This window comes from Chaetodon auriga, chromosome 5 (assembly GCF_051107435.1).
Source record: "Chaetodon auriga isolate fChaAug3 chromosome 5, fChaAug3.hap1, whole genome shotgun sequence".
NCBI classification, from domain to species: domain Eukaryota; kingdom Metazoa; phylum Chordata; class Actinopteri; order Chaetodontiformes; family Chaetodontidae; genus Chaetodon; species Chaetodon auriga.
The window spans coordinates 13,215,159-13,241,779 of record NC_135078.1 but is presented as its reverse complement, the minus strand read 5'-3'; the positions used below and the strand labels follow the sequence as shown (position 1 = coordinate 13,241,779).

General features: G+C 42.9%; 3 protein-coding genes across 3 annotated transcripts; 2 read left to right on the top strand and 1 right to left on the bottom strand.

The window, feature by feature from the left end:
• Window positions 1-126: 126 nt before the first annotated feature.
• On the top strand, window positions 127-5,220 carry pmpca (peptidase, mitochondrial processing subunit alpha). Its single transcript, XM_076730927.1, has 13 exons — window positions 127-194; window positions 1,591-1,793; window positions 1,891-1,970; window positions 2,060-2,142; window positions 2,235-2,329; window positions 2,420-2,520; window positions 2,787-3,050; window positions 3,265-3,357; window positions 3,459-3,577; window positions 3,695-3,785; window positions 3,909-3,971; window positions 4,085-4,229; window positions 4,393-5,220. The coding sequence occupies exons 1-13, from the start codon at window positions 148-150 to the stop codon at window positions 4,560-4,562; spliced, it is 1,554 nt and encodes a 517-aa protein (XP_076587042.1). The 5' UTR covers window positions 127-147; the 3' UTR covers window positions 4,563-5,220.
• Window positions 5,221-5,695: 475 nt separating this feature from the next.
• Window positions 5,696-11,745, bottom strand: inpp5e (inositol polyphosphate-5-phosphatase E). Its single transcript, XM_076730926.1, has 11 exons — window positions 11,659-11,745; window positions 10,197-11,071; window positions 9,247-9,370; window positions 9,071-9,168; window positions 8,846-8,970; window positions 8,464-8,583; window positions 7,974-8,081; window positions 7,713-7,874; window positions 7,481-7,596; window positions 7,140-7,276; window positions 5,696-6,875 (listed from the first exon to the last, which is right to left on the bottom strand). The coding sequence occupies exons 2-11, from the start codon at window positions 11,000-11,002 to the stop codon at window positions 6,743-6,745; spliced, it is 1,929 nt and encodes a 642-aa protein (XP_076587041.1). The 5' UTR covers window positions 11,003-11,071; window positions 11,659-11,745; the 3' UTR covers window positions 5,696-6,742.
• Window positions 11,746-13,484: 1,739 nt separating this feature from the next.
• Window positions 13,485-14,514, top strand: LOC143320915 (gamma-crystallin M2-like). Its single transcript, XM_076730957.1, has 3 exons — window positions 13,485-13,517; window positions 13,846-14,088; window positions 14,215-14,514. Exons 1-3 carry the CDS (start codon window positions 13,485-13,487, stop codon window positions 14,491-14,493), a joined length of 555 nt encoding a protein of 184 aa, XP_076587072.1. The 3' UTR covers window positions 14,494-14,514.
• The last annotated feature ends 12,107 nt before the right edge of the window (window positions 14,515-26,621 follow it).

Here is a 26,621-nt window from a genome sequence, read left to right as displayed (position 1 = left end):
TTGCAGTGTAACAAAACAACAACAAAAAATGTTTGCCTAACGAAATAAAGTAGTCACTTGATCATGTCAGAGCGTGTCTGCGGCGGAAGTGCCTTAGGAAACTTTTCATCATCATCCGGGTTCATTTGTGGTCACACAAGATCCAAGATGGCGACTCACATGTCGAGGTGCCGAACCTGGAGTCGTGTCCAAAGGTAGTACATGTTTAAAACGAAATGCTTTTCAAATGTCGTCAGGCTGGATTTAAATAGAGAGAGACAACATCAGCAGTGTTTTCACTATCTTTCATGTCATGTCAGCAGCGTCGTTACTTTTCTACGTCCTCATCAGTCAAGATTAGCTTACTCAGTTAGCGTGATGCTAACTGTTAGCTGTCAAACTAGCTCCAGTCTTGCTGTCAGGATGGCTAATGTTGCATCATGAGTAAACAGATGGAGTAGATAGTACAAAGTGACCAGTCGTTAAGATGTTGATAATATTTAATAGATTGGCTGTAGAGATAAAGTAGTTATACTAATGAGTACTGAGTTTTACTCGGTGTTTTCCAGTTTGTTAAACTTTGGTTGATGTAGGAAGATGCAACGATATTTTCGTTGATGGTTTAACATCTAGTTGATTATGCTTTGATTGAGCAGTGGCTTTACACAATATGCAGATTAAGTAAATTTGGTGGAGTATTTTGGAAATCCAGGTGTGCTGCATGGTCTGCCCATGTAACGTTAAAAAGTCTCTCTGGTTCAAAAGGTGCGCCGAGCTAAAACTAAAGAAGGCTTTAAAGAACACCTCTGCGCTAAAACCCACGAACCCATGAAGGTGATAATATTCACTTTTTGAGGTGTTGTATTCAACTTCTTGTTTAACACGTTATGCTACTGAGCCTAATGATTTGTTCACTTCATTTATACCAGGGAGTGTGGATTAACTATCAAAAACATGCCTTATTATAGCACATTACTGTTCATCAGCATCACAGAGTGCAGCATCATAATGATCACTTGAATCAACACCTAAAGAAATATATCCTATATATACATATATATAGCCTATAGCATTTATTGCAGGATTGCTGGATTAATTTTGCATTAGTTTTAGCTAGATTTCCCTAATAAACTGGAAACTGAGTGTAACTGCGACACTGTTCCTTTGACATCTCATTTTTTGACTGCAGTGCAAAGCAGTACAGAAAATACAGATGGATGGCAAATTTAAGGAAAAAAATGATTAAATGAGTGGACAAACAAATAAGAGGCATCTACAATGAGTCTCTGAATGGTTTGATGTGTTTGAAAATGATGTGAATCAGACAGTATGCTATGGCGGGCCACCAGATCTCAACCTAATTTAACACCTGTGGGAGCTTTTAGAGCAATGTGTTGGACAGTGTTCCCTACCACCGTCAACAAAACACTAAATGAGGAAATATCTTTGAGATGTGGCTTTCAAACTTCAATTTAACAACTTGCTGGAGAAACCCTGTCATGTTTTGTGTTTTAGCTACTTCTGCTCAAGTTAAGGATTTAAATGCTGCTTTCACAACTGGCCTCGTGTTGATGAGAAGTCAGAAAGAATCATTGCTTTTTGTTTTCAAAGGTTTGGGATCGCAGCTTACAGAAAGTACAGCAGTGGCGGCAAATACCCAAATATTTCCCTCTCTACACCGCTGCCTGGGATCCCCAAGCCAGTGTTTGCATCTGTGGATGGTCAGGAAAAATATGAGACCAAGATCACTACTCTAGAAAATGGCCTCAAAGTCGCTTCCCAGAACAAGTTTGGTCAATTCTGCACAGTTGGAAGTAAGTTGCAGCTGTGAAGTGCAATTTATAATATCCACTTGTTTTCAAGATCTGGCCCAAGTGATAAAATGTGTTTGTTTTCTTTCCTTTTTTCCAGTTTTAGTAAATTCTGGATCCAGACATGAAGCAAAGTACCCAAGTGGAATAGCACACTTCATAGAGAAACTCGCCTTTTCTGTAAGCTTAACCAAACAAAGACCACAGTGAAATGTCAAGGAAGTTGAGGTGTGTGAAGCGATGCTGACCAGAGTCATTTCTGTGTTTAGTCCACAGCTCAGTATGGGAGTAAAGATGAAATACTCCTCACATTGGAAAAACACGGAGGGATCTGTGACTGCCAAACATCGAGGTTTGTAGCCTGTCAGCACAATGCGTGTCTGTGTGTGTTACTACCTTCCACAGCGTCTGAATGTGTAATGCATCTTTCATTTTGCCGTGCAGAGACACCACCATGTATGCGGTGTCTGCTGAGGTGAAGGGCCTGGACACAGTGGTCAGTCTTCTCTCTGATGCTGTTCTACAGCCTCGCCTGCTGGGTAAGTCCATTTTTATTTGAAGTGAAAAATCAGTGGCAACTGTACCAAATGTCTGTCTGTCTGAGATGATCTGTCTTTGTTTCTATGCAGATGAAGAGATTGAGATGACCAAAATGGCGGTGCGCTTTGAGTTAGAAGATCTCAACATGAGGCCAGACCCTGAACCCTTACTCACTGAGATGATCCATGCTGTGAGTTGCATTATTCGCTTTTAGACCCTCCAACACCAGCTCTCAATCAATGACTCCATAAGCTTTAAGCATCAAGGTTGTTGTTAACATGTGGCACTGCTGTAGATGACCAGTTAATTCATAAGACTTTTTGTTGTTGTTGTTGAATGATTTATGTAAAAACTTGTAACAATACCATCAGACGTTACCAGAATCCCAGGCTAGATTTAATACAACAGCTTTATTGATTTCATGATAATAGTTACTGAAGTGTTGGTTATTTCCAGGCCGCATATCGAGGCAACACGGTCGGACTGCCTCGCTTTTGTCCTGCAGACAATGTGGACAGGATTGACAAGGGGGTGCTTCACAGCTACCTGCGTAACTACTACTGTCCTGAGCGGATGGTGCTGGCTGGAGTGGGCATCGAGCACGAGCAGCTGGTTGACTGTGCCAGGAAGTACCTGCTGGATGTGAAGCCAGTGTGGGGAACAGGTTCAGTCGCCAACGTGGACCTCTCCGTCGCACAGTACACTGGTGGCATCGTTAAGGTGATCTACTGTTTTTTTTCTGTAGGTCAGCAAATTGTCTGCAGTTATAGAGGAGGAACATTGTTTTTGTATGCTGAATTTCATATTTCACAAAATGGAACAAGCTCCTGACTGAGGAGTGATGTTAGATGTGAAACACTGGTTTAGGAAAGGAAAGTGAGAATGTGTTCATGTGGATTAGTCTTGAAGATAACATCTTCTTTTCATCTGTTAGATTGAAAAGGATATGTCAGATGTGAGCCTCGGCCCCACCCCCATCCCAGAGCTCACTCACATCATGATCGGCCTGGAGAGCTGCTCCTTCCTGGTGGGTGTTTGCACTGCCCTCACTGTCTTAGAGTCTCCAATCAGCTGCCCGATACATGTCAGCAACAAGCTCCCAACAAATGATGTTTTCCCTTTTTACAGGAGGATGACTTCATCCCTTTTGCAGTGCTCAACATGATGATGGGTGGAGGTGGCTCCTTTTCTGCAGGAGGACCCGGGAAAGGCATGTTCACCCGCCTGTACCTGAACGTTCTCAACAGGTGAACGTCTCTCAAACCTCTATTTGCCATCATTTCATACAATCATAAGTCAGTAATGTAACACAAGTCCAAAGGTCATTTAATTAACTGTCTTAAGGTTTTACTTGTCTGTTGTAGGCATCATTGGATGTACAACGCCACCTCCTACCACCATAGCTATGAGGACAGTGGCCTGCTGTGTATTCATGCCAGTGCAGACCCCAGACAGGTTGGTACAAGCTCAGGACACACGGTTCAAATGTCTTATTGTGATTTAGTTAGTAGTCATGTTCTGTTGCATATGGCTTTCTTGTATGAACGGCGTGTCTTTGTTTATTACTTTCATCTCCAGGTGCGGGAAATGGTGGAGATAATAACCAGAGAGTTCATTCAGATGGCCGGCAGCGCAGGAGAGGTAACGGCCGTGTTTCACATCCACCACAGCTTTAGCAACAAGGATTATTAAAGAAGCAAAGGTACTGTACCATTCTTACAGCATTTTCCTACATTTTGTCCCTGCATGTTTAGATGGAGCTGGAAAGGGCCAAGACGCAGCTCAAGTCCATGCTGATGATGAACCTCGAGTCGCGGCCGGTTATTTTTGAAGATGTTGGTCGTCAGGTTCTCTCCACAGGAAAGAGAAAGCTCCCACATGAACTGTGTGATCTAATAAGTGAGTATTTAACAGAATTTAGGGTGTATTTTATGACATTTTCAAGGCCATTTTTCCACAAGTTAGGATGAAAGAAACACTACGAAGAGGAAATGAATAAGTGGAAACTGCCTTCTTTCACCCAGTTCATTTATTTATTTTTTGTCTTGTCAACAATTTCCAGGCAATGTGACAGCCAGTGACATTAAGAGAGTAACCACCAAGATGCTGCGCAGTAAGCCCGCAGTAGCAGCTCTGGGAGACCTGACGGAGCTGCCCTCGTACGAACACATCCAGGCCGCTCTGACCAGCAAAGACGGACGTCTGCCCCGCATGTATCGCCTCTTCCGATAGACCCCCGTGGCCATCGAGCCGGTCGTGACTGGCAAGCAACACTGTAAATAAACTGGACTGAAAGATTAAACTAGTGTTCCCTCCCACCGCAGACTCGACACTGCTCACTCTGGGAGGGGACTAATGCCTGGGCTCTCGACGGAACCTCTGAGAGTGAGGATTTTAAAGAAAAGTTCCATTTTACTCTACAGTAACCTTAGTCTACACACAGGTGGAGTATCTGTATTTATTGTTTGTGGTCAAGAAGCCATATTTCTTTATTTACTGCGATGGTTTGCAGGAGTTTGGCTTTTAAGGGATGATTCACCCACAAAGCCAACATTTAAGTGTTAATTTCCTGTTTAAAAGCTGCAATACCAAGCTGTTTATGAATGAATGACATTACAATGTGAAATCATCTTCAAAGTACATGAGCACATAGGCAAGAGGAGGGAGCAGCTAACGTCTCCAGCAGTTAGTTATTTTGTATTGAACTATGATTTTTCTCTCAGATCTCTAAAATGTACTGAGCTCCACCTCGAGCTTTCTGTAAAGTGGATGGATCAGAAAATGTTGAACGTGTTACTATGTACAAGAGCACTTCATAATCGGCCTTCAGAGGTACAGGAGACGCTATACACAGGGATGGTAAACTGAATAAAGAAATCCTTGGAAATGATGCGCTCACTGTGACAAACTGTCAGCTGTACCCAATTTGTCCACAAGAGTGAAATCATGGTTTCTGTCATCGCTGTGTCTCAGATGTCAGATTGAAACCTTACGTGAAAAGACTTCTTTTAATGTTTTTGTGGTTGTGTTGATGTCCTCGCAAATTAAAAAATATCTAATTTAACAAGACAAAGGAACTCTGAGTGTCAAGGTGGCATCGACCTTCTCATCCAACTGAAAGTGTGAAGAAGCATTTCCAAGATGCCTCTTTAATAAAGTCTTCTCGGAGTTCAAGGGAATTTAACAGCTGACATTTGCCAGAAACATTTCATAAAGTTTCATTGAACACTCAAACACACAGTTGGCTTCTGACCGCAGTGAATGTTAGCATCCGTATACCAACAGGTAAATACATGACTTCCAAAAATAAAATTAGATATTTAAAGGGTCTTGTGTTGTGGTGCAATGGACAAAAGACGACAAACAACTGTTTTAAAGCATTTATTATGTGACGTTAGGTGACATATAAAAAGACGCAGATAAAGACGGGTCCTGAATAAGTGAAGACAAGACCCACAGGCACTTTGTTTTTGGAACAGACTGCTCTTCATGCTGGGATCGCAAGTTCCTTAATGTGGTACATACAGTACACCGAGGTTACAGCAGCCAGATGAGAGGTAAGGCATAAAGTTACAGTCTGTTGCAAAGGGATCGCTTGGCCTAATCAGAGGAAAAGTAGTGAAAGGCATTAACAGAATAAGCAAAAATGCTCCATCTCTTTAATAGGAAGTGAGGTCCTTCAAAAGCACAGTTGATCTCCCTGAAATTCAACAATAACAGTAACATCCTGTTCATTCATGTTATGCTCTTAAATCCAACCTCAGGCTCCCTTCTTCAGTCGTATCTCTCAGCTTAGCTCAGAATAAAATTCCAGTTAAAATCAACCGATGGCAGACACCTGAATAATATCAAACAGTGTCATGAAAATGCAGTTATGTTTGGTAAGCTGCTGACAAATTCACAAGGCATTTGAACACTGATGTAGCATTCAGAAAAACAACGTTGTGGTTCATGATGCTTTCCAAACGGCCACAAAAAATTAGAAAACGGACGCAGTTACACAGAGCCTTTAAGGTTAGATCAGTTCATACTGGAGCATGTGACTGAAGAGTAAGCCACGACGGTGCCCCCCCCCCCCCCCCCCCCGCCACCATTTCTGTCTCAGTCATGTTTGAGCAGAGGGGGCTGAATAAATAAAGGCCAGACTGCTGCTGTGCCTGTCTCACCTCGAGGTCCCTGCCCTGAAGTACAGCCAGACACTTCCACCAGGACACACAAACACACACACATGCACACACAGTTCCCAACATTGCCCAACAGAGGGCGCACTCTGCTCAGTTACCACGACCAGCACTGGGCTCTGTGCAGTTTAAGACAACTCCGGTTTCCTTTTGGTCCTCTGCTGCCCGCCTGGTTGTACATTCCAGTCTCTGGCACATGCTGATCCAGCCTGGACAGTTCATTTTAAGGGTTTAAGAGATGGCGCAGATGGTGCTGCTACTTTGGTTCTTCATGGCCTCCCTCCTCTTCAGCTCTCTGGTGATCCTCCTCCTGATGCCCTCCAAGTACAAGCCTCGGTCAAACTGCCCCGCACCCAGGGGAATACTAAACAACACAAACAAACAAACTCCTCTTATTAAAAAAGCAGCAGGTGTTGAGACAATTATTGGTGAAAAGTCATTTTTAGAAAATGTGTTTCTAGTCATGATTTTTCATTCCTTTCATTGAAGAAAGAACTGAAAAGGACGGTGGAAAATCACGTCCATATACTGCATTGCTCAGTCATGCTGGTTGTTTACAGAAATCCATACATTGTTGAATGCTTACTTAACATGAGGACAATATTTTAAGAAAGGCACTAGGACTCACTTGTCTCTGCCTGGCCTGAGTTTGACCTGGAAGACTCCGATGACGGGCCGGTGGTCTGAGGTCTTGATGCTGGAGCAGCTAGTGTACTTGCCCACTTTTATGTCGTCAGCCTGCCTGTTCCTGAACAGGATCCTGTCCTGTCAACACAAAGAGGTTCAACCCTGCTGAAAGCCGCAAACTCAAACTGCCGAAGTCAGTTCAAACTTTTAACGAGAGCAGCTGAAAGGTGTATAACAGTTATTAAAAAGTGCCTTCTGCCAAACTTCTGGCATACTTTGGTGGCTCTATTAATAGAGTATCTGATTATTTCTAGTCATGAGGAGTGATTTTCTTGCTCTTACTGTGTATGAAGGCGTTCTCTGTTTGGAAGTAGTGTCGTAGATATCGCAGCCGATGTCAAACTTGTATGTGGGGAGAAAGTGTATTGGTGCCTCTTGGAAGCCTTTAAAGATTGAACCTGGAGGGAGAGAGCAGCACATTCGCAGGGTGAGAATCAATCAAAATAAACAACCTACTTCTATCAAAGCTTTTCAAAGTTTTCACAGAAATTTAGCCTCCTACACGCCAGCATACCATCATTCATTTCCTTGGTGAGCTGGTCGTGCTCCAACAGAGGGCCCATATTGCCACCGACTGTGTGGGTCATGATGGTCTCCACGTCGACCCGGTCTTTACTCAGCCGAAAGTTAAAATCTCCGAACCAAAAGACCTGGTCGAATCTCGTGGTGACGTCAGCTGCAGTTAGAAATGACATCGTTTGATTATCAAATGTAGCTAACATCAAGGCTTTAATCTGAACGAAGCATGACACCAGGTAACTTAAAAGAGTCTCACATGGTGTGGAGCGGTAAGGGTTGGTGTCTGGAAGGCCTTTTGGAAGAGCTAGAGCCTCGACGATCTTGTTGTAATCTAGTACTCTCTCGTACACTTTGGCATCTCCAGCTGGAAGAAAAACAGAATAATACATTAGAAACACATGAGACGGCCTGGTTGTGAAAGATGCAGCGTTTAAGTGCAAATATGGAATACAAAGCCAGATGTAAAAGCAGTTATGGTGAGGATAATAATTAATATATGCCACCAGTGTTTAATATCTATGGACATGCCAGTATGCTGAACGATATTTCTGTTTCTTCTCCAGATGTTGAAGAGAAAACCTTCCCTTCTGTTGACTCGCTCTCACTATGTTGCCACATCTCTCCTAAACCTTAAAACAAATCTCCAGCCAGTTCTACCTCCAGCCATCCTGATAACAGCCTCCTGCTATAATGCATCGCTGCTTCAGTGTGCAGCCTCCCTGTCTGTGGGGAAACCTCACACTCACAGGTAAAATGGGATGTGATGAAGAGGAAGGAAGTGCCAAAAAAGGTAAAGGCGATTCCCACAGCCCCTTTGGTCTTGATCTGAGAGATGATCCTGGTTGTGACTGTGGCATGCTCCACCTCTGTGTGGGTCAACAGAACAAATGTCGTGGTCAGTGACGGAGCACGAACATGTGCAGTGTGCAGAAAATAAATAATGTCAATACATCAAAATGATAAATGAATCTCTCATTTTAACCCTTTTATTTAAGACTAGATGTATATCCATCAAAAATAAAATATCCTCTTTCAACAATCTGCACTACACCAAAGCTATATAATCATAAAGTGAGTTTATTCTCTCCCAAAATGATGTTTATTAACCGTATCATGTGAAGGACTGACCTGAGCAGAACCAGATGAGATCTCGCCTGACAAATACAGTGAGATACAAAACACCGTGTGATGCTGCGTACAGCATGACGTAGTAAGGTCCCAGAGTCTCCTGAAGACGGGTCTCCCACTCCCTCCTGAACACACACAGATGTATAACGTCTCTACAGCCCTGACAGAGTAATCAATCATAACAACTCACTTTTATTGAGAAATCGTGATAAAAACATAGCATACCTGTCAGGACAGCCCTCCTGGACCCCAATAATATAAAAGTCTTGTGCAAATTCGGAGTCTGTTGGAAGGAGGAGATCATCTAAGTTGGCTGGAAGCCCCTGAAAATGATAAAAACTCAGTTACAACTCAGTGACACGACAGCTCAGTGAGCTGCTGCAGTCAGAATTTCCTCGTACCTTCTCTCCCTGCATGTTCCACGTGGCTATGTAGATGCCCACTCTCCTGTCAGGGAAGTAGCGGTCCAGCTCCTCAGCCCCAAGCAGGGCACCACTTCCCAGCACACTGCCCTCCAGAAAGCTCCTGGAAAATATAGAAGGAAGTGAGCACTTCTACTGCAGCTAACTTGCCTTGCAGGATGCAGACAGATTAGGGGAAAAAGCAAGACTCTTCTCTCAGATGTTACGTCAATAAACTAAAAATTAGACTTTTCCCTACTGAGCACTGACTGTGTATTGAGTCTACAGACTAAGACCCATTTTTTGTGCCTAATCTTGTAAAAAACTGTCCTGAACAAGCATCGCCTCTGATCCCATTTGATCCCCCCACCACTCGGCCACCTTCCCCTTTTCTCTTCAAGATGTGAGCACTGCAATGTAAAAATGTCTGGAGTCTGCATTTCAGGACAACTTAACATTCTGTCAGTGTTGCTTAAGGACTCACTCCTGATCGTGAACCAAGCTCCAGATGCGCTATGCTAATGAGCTTCAAGCAGAGGGCACAATCAATACCAAAAAGCTTGTAGTGGATATAAGATACTGTACCTCATTCTTATGCAGTGCACTTAGATGGTAACTTTCTTTTAAAGCAATTTTCCTTTGGCATAAAGTAGTTCAAGCCTTGCCAGAGATCAGACTGACATAGCACTGACAAAGTAAGCCCTATGTGCTATGACAAGGCTGTATTATCCTTGCAAAAGATAAAAATATGCACATCCACTTCTGCGTTTGGCTAGTTTTATGTTATCACTGGACAACATCTGAATTAGGACCATGGATACTCCTGAAAAAGACAAGCTTCTAATAGCCTTCACACATTGGGAGGAGTAAGCCTTACACAAGAGCCTTCACGCCCAGCCTGAGGATGAATCCAGGTACATCATCTACAGGGTCTGCTGTGCCTACTGTACCTGTTCCTCACATCCTGGGGTCTGATGGGGCTAAGCACGCTGTAGGTGGACCTCATGGAGTTGACAGAGGCACTATCCGACCCCATGTTCTCCAGAAGCCGGCTGTCGCTCAGGTTCCTGTGGATTCTCTCCCCGAGCTTCTCTCTGGCCAGCACAGCATAATCCAAACAATCCCTGTCAATCCTATTAGCTGCCCTTAAAGTGGCTGATGCAAAGCTCTTCTCCAGAGCAGGCAGAGGCCCTGCAGGTTGCACCGGAGACAGACGCACCTTGGCGGACCTCGTCCAGTGGTCTGTGGGTTCGCTCTGCTGGCTGGGGGGTCTCCTTTCATACTCAGACAGACTGCTCCCTCTGTCTCTGAACACTGGGGATCCTGTGGTGACGGCAGAGAGGGGTCTCACGTTGGAATCCTGGTTGTTCCTGATGGTGGCAGCACCGCTGAGAACAAGCCCACCTGGAGCTGGAACCGTTTGGTCCTCTTTAAGCGAGTCTGTGGAGGAGCCAGTCTCAGCCAGATCACTCAGACTCTCCTGGCTGTTTCTCAGCCTCCGGGTTCTCACGGTCTCCTCCACTGAGCCACTCTTGCTGGACTTTGACAGCCTGGGTAGTGAGGGTGGCCGAGGCTGGTATGGGCTGATATCTCTCTCTGCATTTCTAGCAGTGAGTTTGAGGGCAATGTTTTCCTTGCAAGATTTGGCATCTTCTAAGGAGGTTTTGAGTGGTGTGCTGTTATTGACAGCCAAATCTCCTGTACCAGGAGCTTCACAGGACGGGTGGAGGGGGCTGGCCTCTCCATCTTCAGTCATCCTCTCATCATGTCTGAGCCCAGCTGTGGTCAGGTGGCTGGAGCTTTAACATTGCTAACTGACACACACCTGAACACAAAGGGCAGAAAATGATTCCGTGAAATGCTGGCCTTAAAACAAGTTGGTAACGCCACCTTAACCAGAGGTTAACCACTTAACCTGTTAGTGTTAAGTAACGTGAGCTGCTCTAACACAAGTAACTGGAGACAGTGATAACGTTGCTATGAGAACAACCGTTAATTAAGGATAGCATCGTCACCGCTAACAAGCTAGCAAGCTACTTAGTTAAATGAATATAGCCGCGGGGCTAATTAATGTTAGCCGTAGCGGTCTAAGTTAGCTCGAATCTAAGATTGAATTCCAAGTTTTGCAATTTCATCGTTCAACAAACGCGTCGTGATTTATGCTGACCTATCACACAGAAAACAAGTAACGTTCACATATACAGTGCTGATATTAGTAAATCCTCTAAGTTAACGTAGCTAATAACCCTACAGTTTTAGCAAAGCTATCAAATATAGCATAACAGCAGCGACAGAGGCTAGCTGAGCTTTCCTTTAGAGCAAACGTTTATGAGATCAGCGTATAAACAGACAATATTGATGGTTTCTTTCTTATGTAGCTATTTCACTGTTATCACGCTGAAGTAGAGTTACCTCTCCTTTAATGTTTTTTGTTTCAGAGTGGCTAATTTTCAAGTCGATCGGTTACTTCCTTAGCAACGTTTGACAACAGATTTTGTTACTAAGACAAGAGGGTCATTACAGAGAGCAGAGCAAGTGTCACAGCGCCCCCCTGTGCTGAGAAGTCAAAGGTACACGCAGTCCAAACACCTGAAATTATTTCTACCTGTACTGTCTTGCGTTTGTTTTCCGTACAACACAAGCAAACACGCCTCATAATGTTACATAAATCCCAATTAAGAATATTACTTGATTTACACAAGTGTTTTGGTTCTTCTATCTCTCTGACTTAAAATACAATCTGTTGTCATTTGTTTTTGTTTGTAAAAGAAACAACATTTGTGTTTTATCATCATGACATATAGTCCATTGTGTTTACTTTAAAGATCTGATATGTATCTGAAAATCAAAATTACAGTATGTCATGTTTGGCTTGTAAGTGTCAGCCAAGACATTGTTATTAACAGTATAAATAATAGTATTATGATTATTGCTATTGTTATATGTTTTTACAGCTTTGTATTAAACCTTATTTATTGGCCTATTTATTGATAAAATGTAAATCTAATTACTGTGTGACTACTGTGTATTTATTTCTTATATTTATTATGTTGTGTCCAACAAACTACTGTCCTTGTATTGTGAACTGGTTGCAATTCTCGTACTGTGGTGGAACATGACAAAAGTTCAGATGGAAAAAATTCTACTTTTTACTTCAGTACAATTATTGAACAGCTATGAAGCACTTGAAAATGCTCTGAGACACCCACTGTGTGTAAAACACAGAGAAACTAAGGCAGTATACTGCTGTCCCACTGAATAATTAGATCTGAAGTAAAATGTTGTTTTCAGTTCCACAAAATAAAAGGTCTCTAAGCCTTTTTAGCCTTTTTCACCTCACTTATTCCTAATATCTATTTTCTCATTAAATATCTCATACTGGAAGAATCCGCTCAAATCCTTTGATAGACAGACATCTTTCTATGTAAATCAGGATGTGACAATGAGCTGAATATCACACTTAAACAAGCCTCTTTATTAAACAATATATTTGAGGATAGTCTTTGCTCAGTCTTGTTAAGGGATGTAAGCAACATGATTAAAAAAAATCTTTTATTTCTGAAAAGACATTTTCATTCTCTTTCATTTCTATTACCCTTGCAACTAACTCACCCATCTGCTGTGATTTATATATATTTAATTATGTTTTCATATATTTGAATGTCATCTCATTACTGACTTCTATAATCAAACTCAGAGTCAAACGAAGTACGGCTCGAGTTCTTTGTGCACTTGAAAGCCAGACTGCTATTTATTAAGCAGAACTCTTTATGCAATGTTTCACTCAGAGAAAATTATCATTACTATGCTTTTACATGCAGGTCTCTCACGTTCACGTTCATGAAACAGAGAGCATGTAAAAACTTTCCACATGCAACACTACGTGTAAAAGTCAGTGACTTTACGAATGACGCACTACGTGTCAGGAACAAAAAAGAGCAGAAAAAATGAAAGGTGTGACTTCCAATTGTTAACCCTTTCACCCTATCTGTGACCCCCCCCCGTGCTGTACGAGAAATGGCTGCTGAAAGGATTTCTGAGCCCACCGGCCCCTGGAAATGTGAACAATCCCTCCATATTCTGTGTATTTCTATGGCATTGCTGCTGGCTCAGGGGTTTTGGACAAAAGGGCCGTCTGTGGGTCAGATATAAAAGGAAAGGGTTAAACCAGGTAGGGTACAGTTTGGTGCAAGAGCAAGAACAGCAGCAGTACCAGCAGCAGCCCACTGACCAGCAGAATGACTTCCACTGGAATGAACATGATGAGCAGGGTGAGCTCTCTCTGCTTCTTTTCATCTTCATACTGTATACATTTATATTTTTACCAATAATGAACCAAATGACTCAAATCTGCAGTTCCCCTCCCCTCATGGGAAAAATGGGCAACTGTATACTGTCAAGTTGAATAATATGTCTGCCCCCCAGTGGTCAAAAAGATCAGTTATTGCAGGTTTAAACTTTTAAACTTTGCAGTAAAAGCGAAGCATTATCACTTTTCACAGCTTTCCCCTACAGAAATAAACATGTGGCGCTTTAATGTGGAACACATGACACCTGATGTACATCACACACGCTTACCAAAGCCTTTCTGTCCCTCAGATCATCTTCTACGAGGAGAGGAACTTCCAGGGTCGTTCCTATGAGTGCATGAGCGACTGCCCAGACATGTCCTCCTACCTGAGCAGGTGCCACTCCTGCAGGGTGGAGAGAGGTTGCTTCATGGTGTACGACCGCACCAACTACATGGGCAACCAGTACTTCATGAGGAGGGGCGAGTACGCCGACTACATGAGCATGATGGGCATGAGCGACTGCATCAGGTCCTGCCGTATGATCCCCATGGTGAGTTCTCACACCTGGTTAGATTTACTGTAGACGACATCTCTACATGAAGAACACAGTTATTTCTTATCGAGCCCACGCTGAAAATGTGAAACAAGTTAAAGGCGCTCCTCCTCTGCTCTGCAGCACAGGGGATCCTACAGAATGAGGATCTACGAGAGGGAGAACTTCGGAGGTCAGATGTCTGAGCTGATGGACGACTGCGACAACATCATGGACCGCTACCGCATGTCCAACTGCATGTCCTGCAACGTGATGGAGGGCCACTGGCTGATGTACGAGCAGCCCCACTACAGAGGCAGGATGATGTACATGAGGCCCGGGGAGTACAGGAACTTCATGAACATGGGCGGAAGCGGCATGAGGTTCATGAGCATGAGGCGCATCACCGACTCCTGCTATTAGACTCTCTTTGCACTGAATAAAACTGTCATAACCTGAACTGCGGCTGTGTGTAAGTCATCTTTAAAATCCTGAGTGTCCGTAGTGTTTTCTCACATTCACACAGTTCACAGCGATCAGAGCTCCTCAGGCTTGAATTGTTGGCTGTTACTCAAAGGAAACTCACAGAGAACTAACTTCACTAACTTCTTACTCTCTTTTCGCATCCATATTTTGCCAATCAGAAACTTTATGATCTCAAGTCTGCTTATCCAATCTATTGCCAACGTGTAAATTGTTTTCATTTATAGATTTATAGATTTAGTGGAGCTGAACCCAAAAACCTGCATAATGTAATCTAATACAACTAATAGAATTTTTTTGCCATGCAGTATAAAGTATGAGGGCACTTAGCCCCCTGTAAAACGCTGAATTCTTGCTTTGACACTGCATTCAAAAGCAAGTGGCTGTCAGTGTTATGAGGGCAGGTTTCCATGTGTTCTGTGCGATGGAGCGAGGTAGTGACAGTTATTGCTGGAACATCTGCCCTTTTGTTCTAAAATAAGCTGCAGGAAGTTTAGTCTAATTCTGAGTGGAATTCAAACTGTTGTGTCTCGAGTCGTACATAGTAAACTTGGACATTGTCACATAAATACTGGAAATGCTCAGCTATTCTCTGATTTTATCAGGACTGCTCCAGTTTGGCTTCAGTCTCGTTCAGACTTGTTATGAGGTGTAAATATTACCTTTGGAGCATCTGGGTTTGTTTCTGCTGGACTGCGTGTTTCCTTCAGTACAGAGCATGAATCTTACTGACTTTGGGAACTTTTCCTCCAGTAAACGTCAATGTCAGCACTGTCACTTTGTGCCATAATTTTTGCCAAATCAACTTACGTGATAATAATATGTAAATAATGTGCTCAGATTTTGTTTGCGCTGCCCTCAAGTGGCCAAAAAGAGAAGAAAAATATGTTATTGAAGGTTTATATAAAAATATACATGTACATATATACATATACAATTCCAAAATATACATACATGAAATAAATGTATAGATCACTGCCTCATCTGCAACAAGATAGGTTCATATTTAAACTGACACGCCTCAGAGGAGGATTACAGAAGCACATGCCTCTCTATCTTTCTTTCTCTCTCCGTCTTTCTCTTCTTCCTCCAGAGAACGGCCAATCCAGCGAGTGAGTGTGGAATCGATGCCCTGATACGAGATTCAGCCTAATGAGGATCAGAAACATCTTAATAAATACCCATAATCCACCACTTAATCCCTCATTACAGAATCATCTGCATTGAGTGGTCCTGCTCCAAACCGCCGCAGTGACGGCACATTCTGGTCCATTGTTCTGCCTCACCTCATCCCTCACCCAGGGCTGCATCACCCTTTGTCTCAGCTCGCTGTCAGTTATATTTGATCTGCTCTCATTAGACTTTCAGACGAGATGAGCAGAAGGGCCTGAAAATAGTGCTTTTGTGTGCACTTCTATGCTATCTCCTGTCTGAAATGGAAAATGAGACATATGCTTAATGAGGAGGAGACGGGCTGGGACCTGCAGCCTGACGCAGAGATAGGGAGTGTATTGTGTGGAGAAAGTGCTGTGAACGACACTGTGAAAGGACACACTTTCTAGGCAATGTCCATGTCAGTGATTATGACTTCTGAGAGAGTGAAAATGACTCTGAAGTGGGACAGATGGATTAAGGTTTAATGCTGAGCACCGCAGAGATTCTGAGTCTGTGTTTACAAAAGTTAGGGAAGTTTTAACAAGTAGCTTCTACTCAAGTATTGCCACAGCTCAGTGAACTTTTCGTCTCTTCTGTTGTCCCACCGGAGAGCAGCAGCCTCAGCATCCCTCCTCCTCTTCACCGTGTTTGTTCTGACTGCGCTCTGGAGAGAGCACCTGATTGGTCAGCACTCAGGCACATGTGGCGGGAGACGTCACACTAGACATGTCAAGACACGCAAAGCACTTAATTGAGTATGAGAATTTTTGACAAGCACATGGCAATATTATGACCACTAATCAGTAAAATAATTCCCAAATTAATTAGCACGTATGTTGAGGATCAACTCCTTGAATATATATTATTTTCACATGAGCAAATGTGACCAGAATGCAAAATACAGTTGGTTGCATTATGTTTGCTCATAACCCCTCATTTCTTGAGCTTCTACCTTGTATTGGTTCATATCAGTCAGTGAAGTGTGTTGGCTCAATGGATGGGAACAGTTGGTATCAAAATGCCGAGTGAAATTCACCGCTTCCAGACACACTCCAATTTAAACTAACGAAGGAGGTTAATATAGAATTATGTGTTCGGAGAAGAGAATTCTCTTTTCCTTTATGTGAAGCCATGAGATGATCCTGGTGAGGGTTAGATAATTAGCCCCATGTAGGTGTGGAGAAGGCTGATTCTTAACCCACGCTACCCCTCCCTCTCCATTACTCTGTGTACTGAGGTGAGTAGGAGGTGGAGGGGGATAAAGCAAAACAAATAAAACTCATTAAAGGTACCCATGTGGCTACAAATCCCCTTCTGCAACACACCACAGACATCATTAGCCCTGGTCAAAGGAGCTATCGTTATTCTGCCTGGATATGAACACAGATCAAAGCCTGGTAGAGCACATTGTCTTTTAACCCGAGGCAGGATTCTCAAAATCAGAGCTCCCCTTTTGGCAGATTTCAATTTTCCGTCCCTGATCTCGGGCTGGTGGAAACTCAACGTAGCAAGAGCAAATCTTGAGATGAAAAAATCTTAATGATTTCTTCAATGATGCACCCATGGCATTTTCTTGTTGTGAGGGATGGTTAATGTTTGATGCTGCAAAAATAGATGAGGGTTCTTTGTAGTTCTGTATAATCAGTCTGTTAAATCCAAAAGGAAAGTTGTGCCCAATGACAACTTCAGCATCAAGAGACCGAGATTTTCCCACGTTTTTCTTTTTTTTTTTTTAAGCTATACTAGCAGTAGGTATTGCATTTGTTGTTGTGGATGAAATCTCAACAGAAATTGCAGGGACAGCCATGAAATATCTTTCAGCCATATTTGATAGCCAGACTCCTCATGGCTTTGGTAATCACCTGACCTTTCCTCCAGCACCATCACCAGATCCAAATTTACTGATGTTCGCATTTAACTTAAGAACTGCCTCATAGAGTTACAAGCATGGCTGCAGACTCAGTCTTGTTCATGCTGTTGGATGGATTAACATTAAATTGGGACATTTTTTCCCCATTTGAGGATAAATTGCTAACTTTGGTGACTGTCTGACCTTTGATTCAGCCCCATCATGAGGTCTCAATTTCAATTTGCCCAGGTTTGCAAATACCTGCAAAACTGATGACAGTCCCGTCACTCTCAGCTTGTGTTTCATGCTGATTAGAAAATGACCATGCTAACAGGCTAAACTAAGATGCAGAACATGGTAAGCGTTATACCTGCAATATCACAAACTTGTCCACAATATCAAAAGTTGAAATACTGTGGACCTCATTTAAACTGCTGGACTGGGCAAGTATTTGGCAGCAGTTTATCAGTTCAGTGAAGTGAAACAGTGAGTCACAGAGGCTGAATCCTGCCCAGAGGTGATGTTTTGCTCCAACATGCTGGGCGTAATCAACACCAATGTCCTGCCTCATTTCACGCACATTTGCATCTGTGATCCTCCGGCGGGCCCCAGTATGAACCCACTGATCTTACTTGTCTAATAAGGGCAAGCATGATGGCCTCAACATGCCCTGACAACTTGATCCATCTGTGCAAATTACTCCATTTACATTCCACATTTCCCTCCTACGCAGATTTTTTTTTTTTTTTTTTACCTGTTTACATTAGGCACTAACAGAGGCAGGTGCAGGGGCTTTCTCCTCCGGGCAGCTTACAGCTGTGATGAGTGTAACTGCTATCAGACAAAGGGAGAGCATGTACCAACAAACAGGCTGTACTAATCACACATGATAGCATCTGCAACTGTCCAACAGACGGCAGACACACGTTACAGGCCTCAGGCACTCGAGCAGCAGGCTGAACGAAGGACTGCAGCCAGCCGTGACCGCATCAGGCACACACACGTAAACACACATGCAGATAACACAAGAGTGAATCTAAACAAAAATGGGAATAACGTGCAGACATACCACACTCCCCTGGTCCATTTCTTATGAAGAAGAGATTACAGCTCATGTCTGCATTTACTGTGCTCCACCTTAAGTACGCTAGCAGAGGAGAGTTAAGCAGCAGTGGAGGAGGCGCTCAGATCAGAATTTGTTTGATTGTTTGATTGATTCGGTCTCTTCTGTACACACGACATCTATTGCATGTACTGAAGGAGAGATCCCTCCTCTGTTGCTCCTCCTGAAGTTTCAACCATTTTCTTGACCATTAAAGGGTTTTTCATATCTGAGGGTCTCAGGATTGAGGGAACTCAAGATCATTCCAGGGTCAAGAATGAACTTTCACACAGTGCATATGTTGTGAAACTGCAACACACTGTACTGTAAGTCATTTTGGACACAAACGTTGTCTTTTAATGGTAATGTGATGTGATGCAATGATCATATTCCCTGTATGGCCAAAGTATGTGGACACATCCACATACTGTTCGTGTCCTTTGAGCTTCAACGTTAACTTTATTGTCCCTAAGATGGAATTTGTCTTGCAGCCAGTGGTAACACTGAACACACAGAGACCTGAACATAAAATATATAAAACATATGTCAAACACATACATATCTGGCTCTGGAGCTGTTTTTAATCATTTTGGTGAGACTACTCACTTCCAATTACGGCTAATCTTATTGCAACAGTGCAACTGAAGATAACAGCGTCCACTTTGTGGCAACAGTTTGGGGAAGGCCCTCTCCTGTGTCAACATGACAGTGCCTCTATGCGGGTTCATTAAAACGTTGGTTTTCAGATTGTGGTGAGAAAGAATTTGATCAGTGGCTGAACTCACTGATGTTTTTGTGGCTGAATGGAAGCAAATCCATTTAGTCAGGTTTCAAAATCCTGTGGAAAACCTCCTCAGAACAATGGAGGCTGTTACAGCAATACTTGGTCTGACGTGTTTAAAAGTCACATATGGGTGTAATGTTCAGGGTCACAAATCTTTGGCCATCTACTGTTTTGCTTATTAAATCTTCATCTGCAAAGCAATAACTTGCTGTTCAGTACACCCCTGAGTCCAAAACGTTGGTTATGTAAAACATAAATGGAACATTTATCCTTTAACGACATCGACTCAGTTGAAGCAGCACAAAGACAATATTGTCCTCCCTCCTGTTTCCCTGTTTCCCCTGCCCCTTTGTGTCATGTTAATCACTCCTTATGTTTGTCCTTGTGTGTGTGTGTGTGTGTGTGTGTGTGGACTGGGCAGTTCCCTGCAATTATGGCTCACCTACACCTGCTCCCCATGCCAATCAGCCACCACAGCTACAGCCAATCCATACTCATCATCCACAGGATAAAACCCCGGCTCTCCTCACCAGCCTGGTGATGTGTCTCGGCCACTTTGCTCACCTTTGTGCCTTGCAATAAGCTGTAGAGTTTTGCCCTGTCTGTTTTTTTTTTAGTTTGTTTTCCATGTGTCACAGGATCATCTTCTGGTGTCTCCCAGTGATCCTTATCCATTTTTGTGACAATAAATCCTTGTCTTAGAGTTCAGCCTTTTCCTCAGCCCTTAACAAATACATTGAATGTTTATCTCATCCTCTTCATTGATTTTTCTAAACATATGCTTATTCTGAATTTGCTGCCAGAAACACATTTGGGACACGGAGCAGCTAAAGACTGGGAAAGATGTGGAATGCTCCAAAAACACCTGTTTGGAACATTCCACAGGTAAACAGGTTCATTGGTAACAGGTGATAGTGTCATGATTGGGTGTGAAAGGGGCATCCTGGAAAGACTCAGTCGAGGGAGGTTCACCACTTTGTGCACACATGATTGTATAAAGGATATTTCTGGATGGACTCAGGAACACTTTGTGAATCCATTGTCAGTAATCACAGTTTGTTTGTTTAACAGTTCCCATTTCATTTTATTGATCTACTACTGGATTAATGAATAGTTTAATCTCTATAATGGATGTACAGGAGTAAAAAGCTCTATATTCTCCTCTGAATGGCAGTCAAGTAAAAGTAAAAAGTAGCATAAAATGAAAATACTTAAGTACAGGTATCTTCTGAAGTACAGCACTAAAAACGTGCTTAGCTACTCTCCATCGCTGGAGTTCAGATCATATTTTTGCTCTTTCCTTAGATTTGAAATCACTCTGACCTCCTACAGTAACTCAGAACAAGGTTTTTGCTGTAATCACACCCCAACACCAAGCGTCCGGTCTTCTCGCTGCTGCTACTTCCTGTGCTTCACTGAACTATCTCCTCCCTGCTTCCAGCCATCTCTGATAAGGCAGCTCTGCAGGAGGAATGTGGGGCTCTGGTTTGTACTCGCCGGTTTCTTCCCTGTGTTTGTTGCAGTTGGAAGCTTTGGGAAAGAAACAAACACTGGAATTCAGTCTGCTCGTAACACCAGAAACCCAGGAAGTGGTGAATGGAGAGTGTATGTGGCAATAATGAGAGCGAGCCGGCCCTATTGTGTCCTGTTGTGTTCAATGCCCCTCCCCAAAGCACACACACATTAATGCCCTCACCCTGCACTGGTCAGCGGTAGTGGGGTCAGGCACTGACCTCTGACCTTGTAATGGAGTGACAGGTCGAGTGTGGTTATCAGCACAAGCATGGATAACATAACACTACTGGCTGTGACAACAAATGAGAAATGTTTTTGAAGAGAATAGAGCTGCTGTCGAAATGATGAACTCAGTCTGTTATCTGTCATGTTAGCATTGCCACTGCAAGCTTGTTGGCATTCTGATGTTTAGCTCAAAGTACTGCTGCGTATACACATGCTGTATTTTTGACTTTACTTCTGCTATATTTATTGTTCTGTCTATCATCTTTCTATCAGTGAACTTTATCGCCTTTTGTCCAGGACTTATCGGTGTTCACTCCACAATGCTCAATAACTGAAGTAGTTGAGGGAACTTCTTATGGCCTGAGAGTCTCCTTCACTGGATTAACCTCTGGCCTTTGTCACATTATCCACTTAGCAAGTTGAGAAGGTAAACACATGTTTTGCGTGTCTCAGCTTTAAAGACATTTATCCACAGTGGAACCAGAAATGTTCTTTAATATCCTTTAATGCGGCATCTCTGCCACAATAATGAGCTCGAATAAGAGCAAATTCACTATGTTCCCTTTCAGAATCCTTAAGCAATAAATCTACAGCTGAGCTCTATGTCAGAGGCTGCTGATTCGACCTCAGGCTGTTGTGGTGTAAAGACACTGGTGATGACCCTCAGTGACCTCTGACCTCTGTCCTTAGCCCAGACCTTTTACTATAACCTCAGCAGATCAGCTCCATATGGTGAGAGCCTGGTGGAGGCCACTTTAGAGTGATTTGATTATAACTCCTCCTACCTCTGGATCAGTGGAAGATGCCAAACTTTATGAAGATGATGATCAAAGGGGTTGTGACTTTACTGTAATTTATACATTTGATATGTAACAATGGTCATGAAGTCCTTTCTTTCTTTGAAGCTACGGTTAAGGTTTCAGTCACGTTCTTGTGTTAAAGCACAGTAATGGTGAGGGAGGGCACGTTTAAACTGTGGCTCTTTTAATACTGGATATGAATGTAATAACCTCCCTGACCACAGATACAGCTCAACCAGCTGAAGATCAAAAGTTCTCAGTCAGTCTGCGCCCATTAAACCTTGTTATTCACTTTATCTCTGCCCTCAGTCATACACTGACAGATTATCAGTATCTGCAGGGCCTGTGGCATGGGCCGTGTTGTTGACACAGCTGCAGTCTGGGTGTAAACTAACGTGCTCAGGATGCACCTCGCTGCTGCTGCCTGCCAACCCTGCAGCTTCACGAAAACACAAAGACTGGAAAGATTTTCTCCCACCCAGTGTGTGGAACTGAGAAATGTTCTTTGACCTGATGAGGAAAATGTCTTTATGGTAGATGACAGTCACAGTTTGTTCGACCTGGAAAAACAACTTTTTCTGTGGTGATAAATCATTAGATTTTCTCACACTTTCTTTGTAGGATTTCCACAGTTTTTAATGTAGATGAATATTATAGTTTGTGCAGTACAGTTCTTGAGTACAATTATAACATTGTTGTACTTTACTTAAGAATTTTCATTTTATGTTACTTTATACTACATTTCAGTGACATTTTATACATACTTTTACTCCATTATATTCATCTCACAGCAATAGTTACTCGCCAAAGATCACAGAACTCATCCATGTGGGTCAATATAGCACCAAACTAATAATGAGTTAACGTTACCCTGCATCCACATGATGAATACCTCCGGACTTTTACTAACTTGGATTTTGAAAACATGACTTTTACGTGGATTGAAGAATTTCTGCATTGCCGTATTGGTACTTTTACTTAAGTACAGCATGTGAGTACTTTTTCCGCTCCTGCAACAGCTGATTCAACTACTGATGTGTGCATAAAATAAAAGCAACACATTTTGTTTCTGGTCAGTTCAATACCTGCCGTTGCCAGAAGGGGGCAGTGGTGCTGTTACTCTCACTTGCATCTCAGTTGATGTTGCATCAAAAATGGGATTCTCCAATTCTACAGAGCGCACTCGCCAGACCTCTTTCACAAACATCTGAGAAAAAACCTGACGAGGAAGCCAAACTCTGAGCCTTTGTCGGCCACAGATCTGAGACGCCGCTGAGATCTTTCTCTCTGCCTTGCTATCATAGTTTCAGTGACAGGGAAGCCCTGCCCTGTGGGCACACAGGGAGAGGGGAAGGCACTGTGGTGCAGAAACTAACCTTTGTTTAGCCCCTTACCATGTCCTCAAACTGTGCTCTGAGAGTCAGCTTTGTGTGAGTGGAGGTGTTAATGTACACAGGGACAATGGTGTCAGATGGGTGCTCCACGGGGACAAGCTTTCTGAGATCTATATTTAACACTGTATATGCCTGTGTTTTTGTTTTCAGAGGTGTGTAGGTTTTCTGTATTGTTGTCTGTATGTCAGGCGCAGATGGGTGAGAGGACATCCTCTCTGTAAAGTTAAACAGGTGCTGCAGGACCGGAGCTTCCCCAAGGACCAATAGGGAAGAGATCTCTCTGTATGGTGCACAGTTTACATGCCCGAGAATAGAAACCTGAGAGAGGATGTGTCATGACAATACAGTCGGTGCAATGAGGTGGTAAAGCAGCAAAAAATGGATTGTTGTCCAAGATCAATTATAGAAAAAAGTTTTTGTTTAGTCTTTTTATGTTTATTATTTATTGCTGGCATCAGTCTCCACTCAAGGCCCGCCCACTCTTTTGCTCTGGATCTTTCTCCATAAGCAGATGATTTCTGTCAGTTTTCATGGAGACGTTCAGACTTTGCATTACAGCGAGCACTTGCAGGACCTTTCTTCCACAACACCTGAAAAATCGAACTAGATTGTCATTTTTGTAGTGATGACCATGTGATATATTCTCCAAAACAAGTGAGACCTCACGTCAAAACTGAATGAATTTATTCCATCCAGGAATAGAAAAAATGGCCTAAAATACACCCATGTCCTAGAAGGAGAATGTCCTGGAGGTATCCGTTTTACAGTAATTCCTTTGACATTTTTCACGGAGGATCTGAGGTCATTTCCTGTTTGTGATTGCTGATATTATCATCCTGAATGACACAGCAGCTGTTTTCCAACCATCCAGGATGTCCTTTCTTAATTTGTTATGCCTCCATCACCTCCTCTCCTTTCTTTCTAATTCCCAAAGACGACCCGGCACAAAGCAAGTGGACGCTTATCAGTGAGGGACTTGAAAGATATTTATTTACAGATCATCAGGGAGCTTGGGAGGAGGCCTCAAAGAAAGCTGTCTGATGGTCTACAAACCCGCAGCAGCGCTCCCTCAGTGCGGCGTCAGAGGTCGCGCGCTTGTTGCCTGGTTTGATGGTGTCGACAGCCACTCGCAGGGCTTCAAAGAGTAACGAGGAGGTTGAAGATGTGTGACTGCTCACAGGGTCCTAATCTGTTCAGAGGAGAGGGGGGGGATCCAATCCGGATCTTTTTCATCTAGCCGCACAGAGACAGGGCTTTTTCCAAGCGGCCTGCTGTAATACAGTGCATTAGCGAGATAAAGGCCTCTCCTCACAGCTGCCTCATGCCGACAGACTCTTGGAAAATCTGGCTCGGGTGGATCTGGGAGGATCCTTTCCTTCTCTATTGCTCTATCTCATCCACAGGTTTTTTTCTTTGCAGCCTCACACTTCCTGTCAAACCCTTGAGCTCGGCCTTCATCTCTTTTATCAGTGTTATGATAAAGTCTCCTCATGGTTCATAACGCTGTGCACTTCGCTGCAAAGCCTCAGCCATTTCACCAGTTTTCTCAGACTTGTATTACCAAACAGTATGAAGCCTCACTCCCTTCAAATGTGCCAAACACCTTTATCTAAAATATGAAGTCACTTTTGAGCACCTTCCCCTTGATTTATACATTAATTTGAAATATTTGACAAATCCCTCTCTTAATTTATGTAAATCCTTTAAAAACACTTTCATTTCAAAAGCTTTTCATTGACAAATTAAGCAGATTTCAAGGATTTAAAAGACAGGTTTTTCATTGTCTGAAATCAATACTCACATTTCTGTATTTACTTTGAAACTAGTTTGGTCTAAAAAAAATAAAATAAATAAACATCTTAAAAAAACTTATTTTCTAAAGCTCGAATTAACACAATAAGTAGTTTTTAAGAGATCCATGGCATTTCCCTTCACTTCTATATCTATACTGTATATAATATGTGACAAATCCCTTAATTATGAGTTATGGGTATTATTAAGGTGTTTAACAGGCTCTCAGAAGGCCAAAGTGTTGGAAAGCTTTATGTCAAAATCCTTAAATCAACAAGTTAAATAGATTACGTGACTTCCTCCTTTATTATTTGTTACTTATTATTAGTTGAGTTCCCTCAGCTACTTATTATTATTTTGTTTGTATTTGTCAGTAAATAAATGGTATTCTATGGTAGAAACAAAGGGACTCAGTGTTGAAACAGCTTGACACAGGATCAATTCCTCAGAGACGATCTCTTGTCATTGGACGTGTCATGAGGGTAACAGTTGCTCCTGTCCAATGAGAATCAGTGCTGGCTCTGCGGTGTTTGTATTTATAGAGTAAGGAAGGCAGAGTGATGGATGGGAGTCTTCCCCTCCACAGCAGACCGGCAGCAGACAAGCCAGGACACAGAGAGGAGGACACTGGACCAGGGAGGAAGGGAAGCGATAGAGATGAAGGGAGGGAGGGAGGCCAGGCCCCAGACGTCACATCTGCCACCGCTACTCCCCAGGGGCCTCCGGGGCATGGGAACTTCGCTCGTCTCCACCCAACACTCCCTCCCTCCATGCTACGACCAGTCCCTCCACCGGTCTGGGACCTGCAGTGTCTGGCTGGGACCCTGGCTCTCCCACTCATTTCCCTGACTCTGTCACACTACTGTTGTTGTTTTTACATTCTTTATCTCCTAATCTTTGTCTTTTCCTTCTTCTCTGTCTCTTTTTCTGTCTGTCTTTGTCTATCTTTACCTCTGCCTTTGCAAGCCCTACAGTACCGACCACACTGACTCAGTAGCATCTGTGTCTACAGGCGTTTTCAAGCATACATCTGTGCTCATTTCAAATGTATTTATGCATTTTCCTACACGTCTTTGCAAACCTTGCATGGCAGCAGTTTTATTCTGGCTCTGGGCTCCAGTTTACTGTGTTTTTTTTTAAAAATGAAACAAGGACAATGAAGTTAAAGTGACTTTCAGCTTTAATTTGAGGTGTTTCCATTCACTCATGAAGTGTCTAGGAGCTGTAACCCACCTCCCAAGGGTTAAAAAGGCTGCAAGTCCTGAAGTAGTTTGTCAAAAAAAAAAAAACTTAACTCAAATAGAGCTAGTCAATTAATGAATTTGTTAATCTGAAAATTAGAGAACTATCTTGATCATTGATTAATTGCATGTATTTGCATGTAGATGTAGACCATGTAATCACAATGTCCAAGTCTGACTATAGGGACCTTTTGTGCTATTTCATTCCCCTC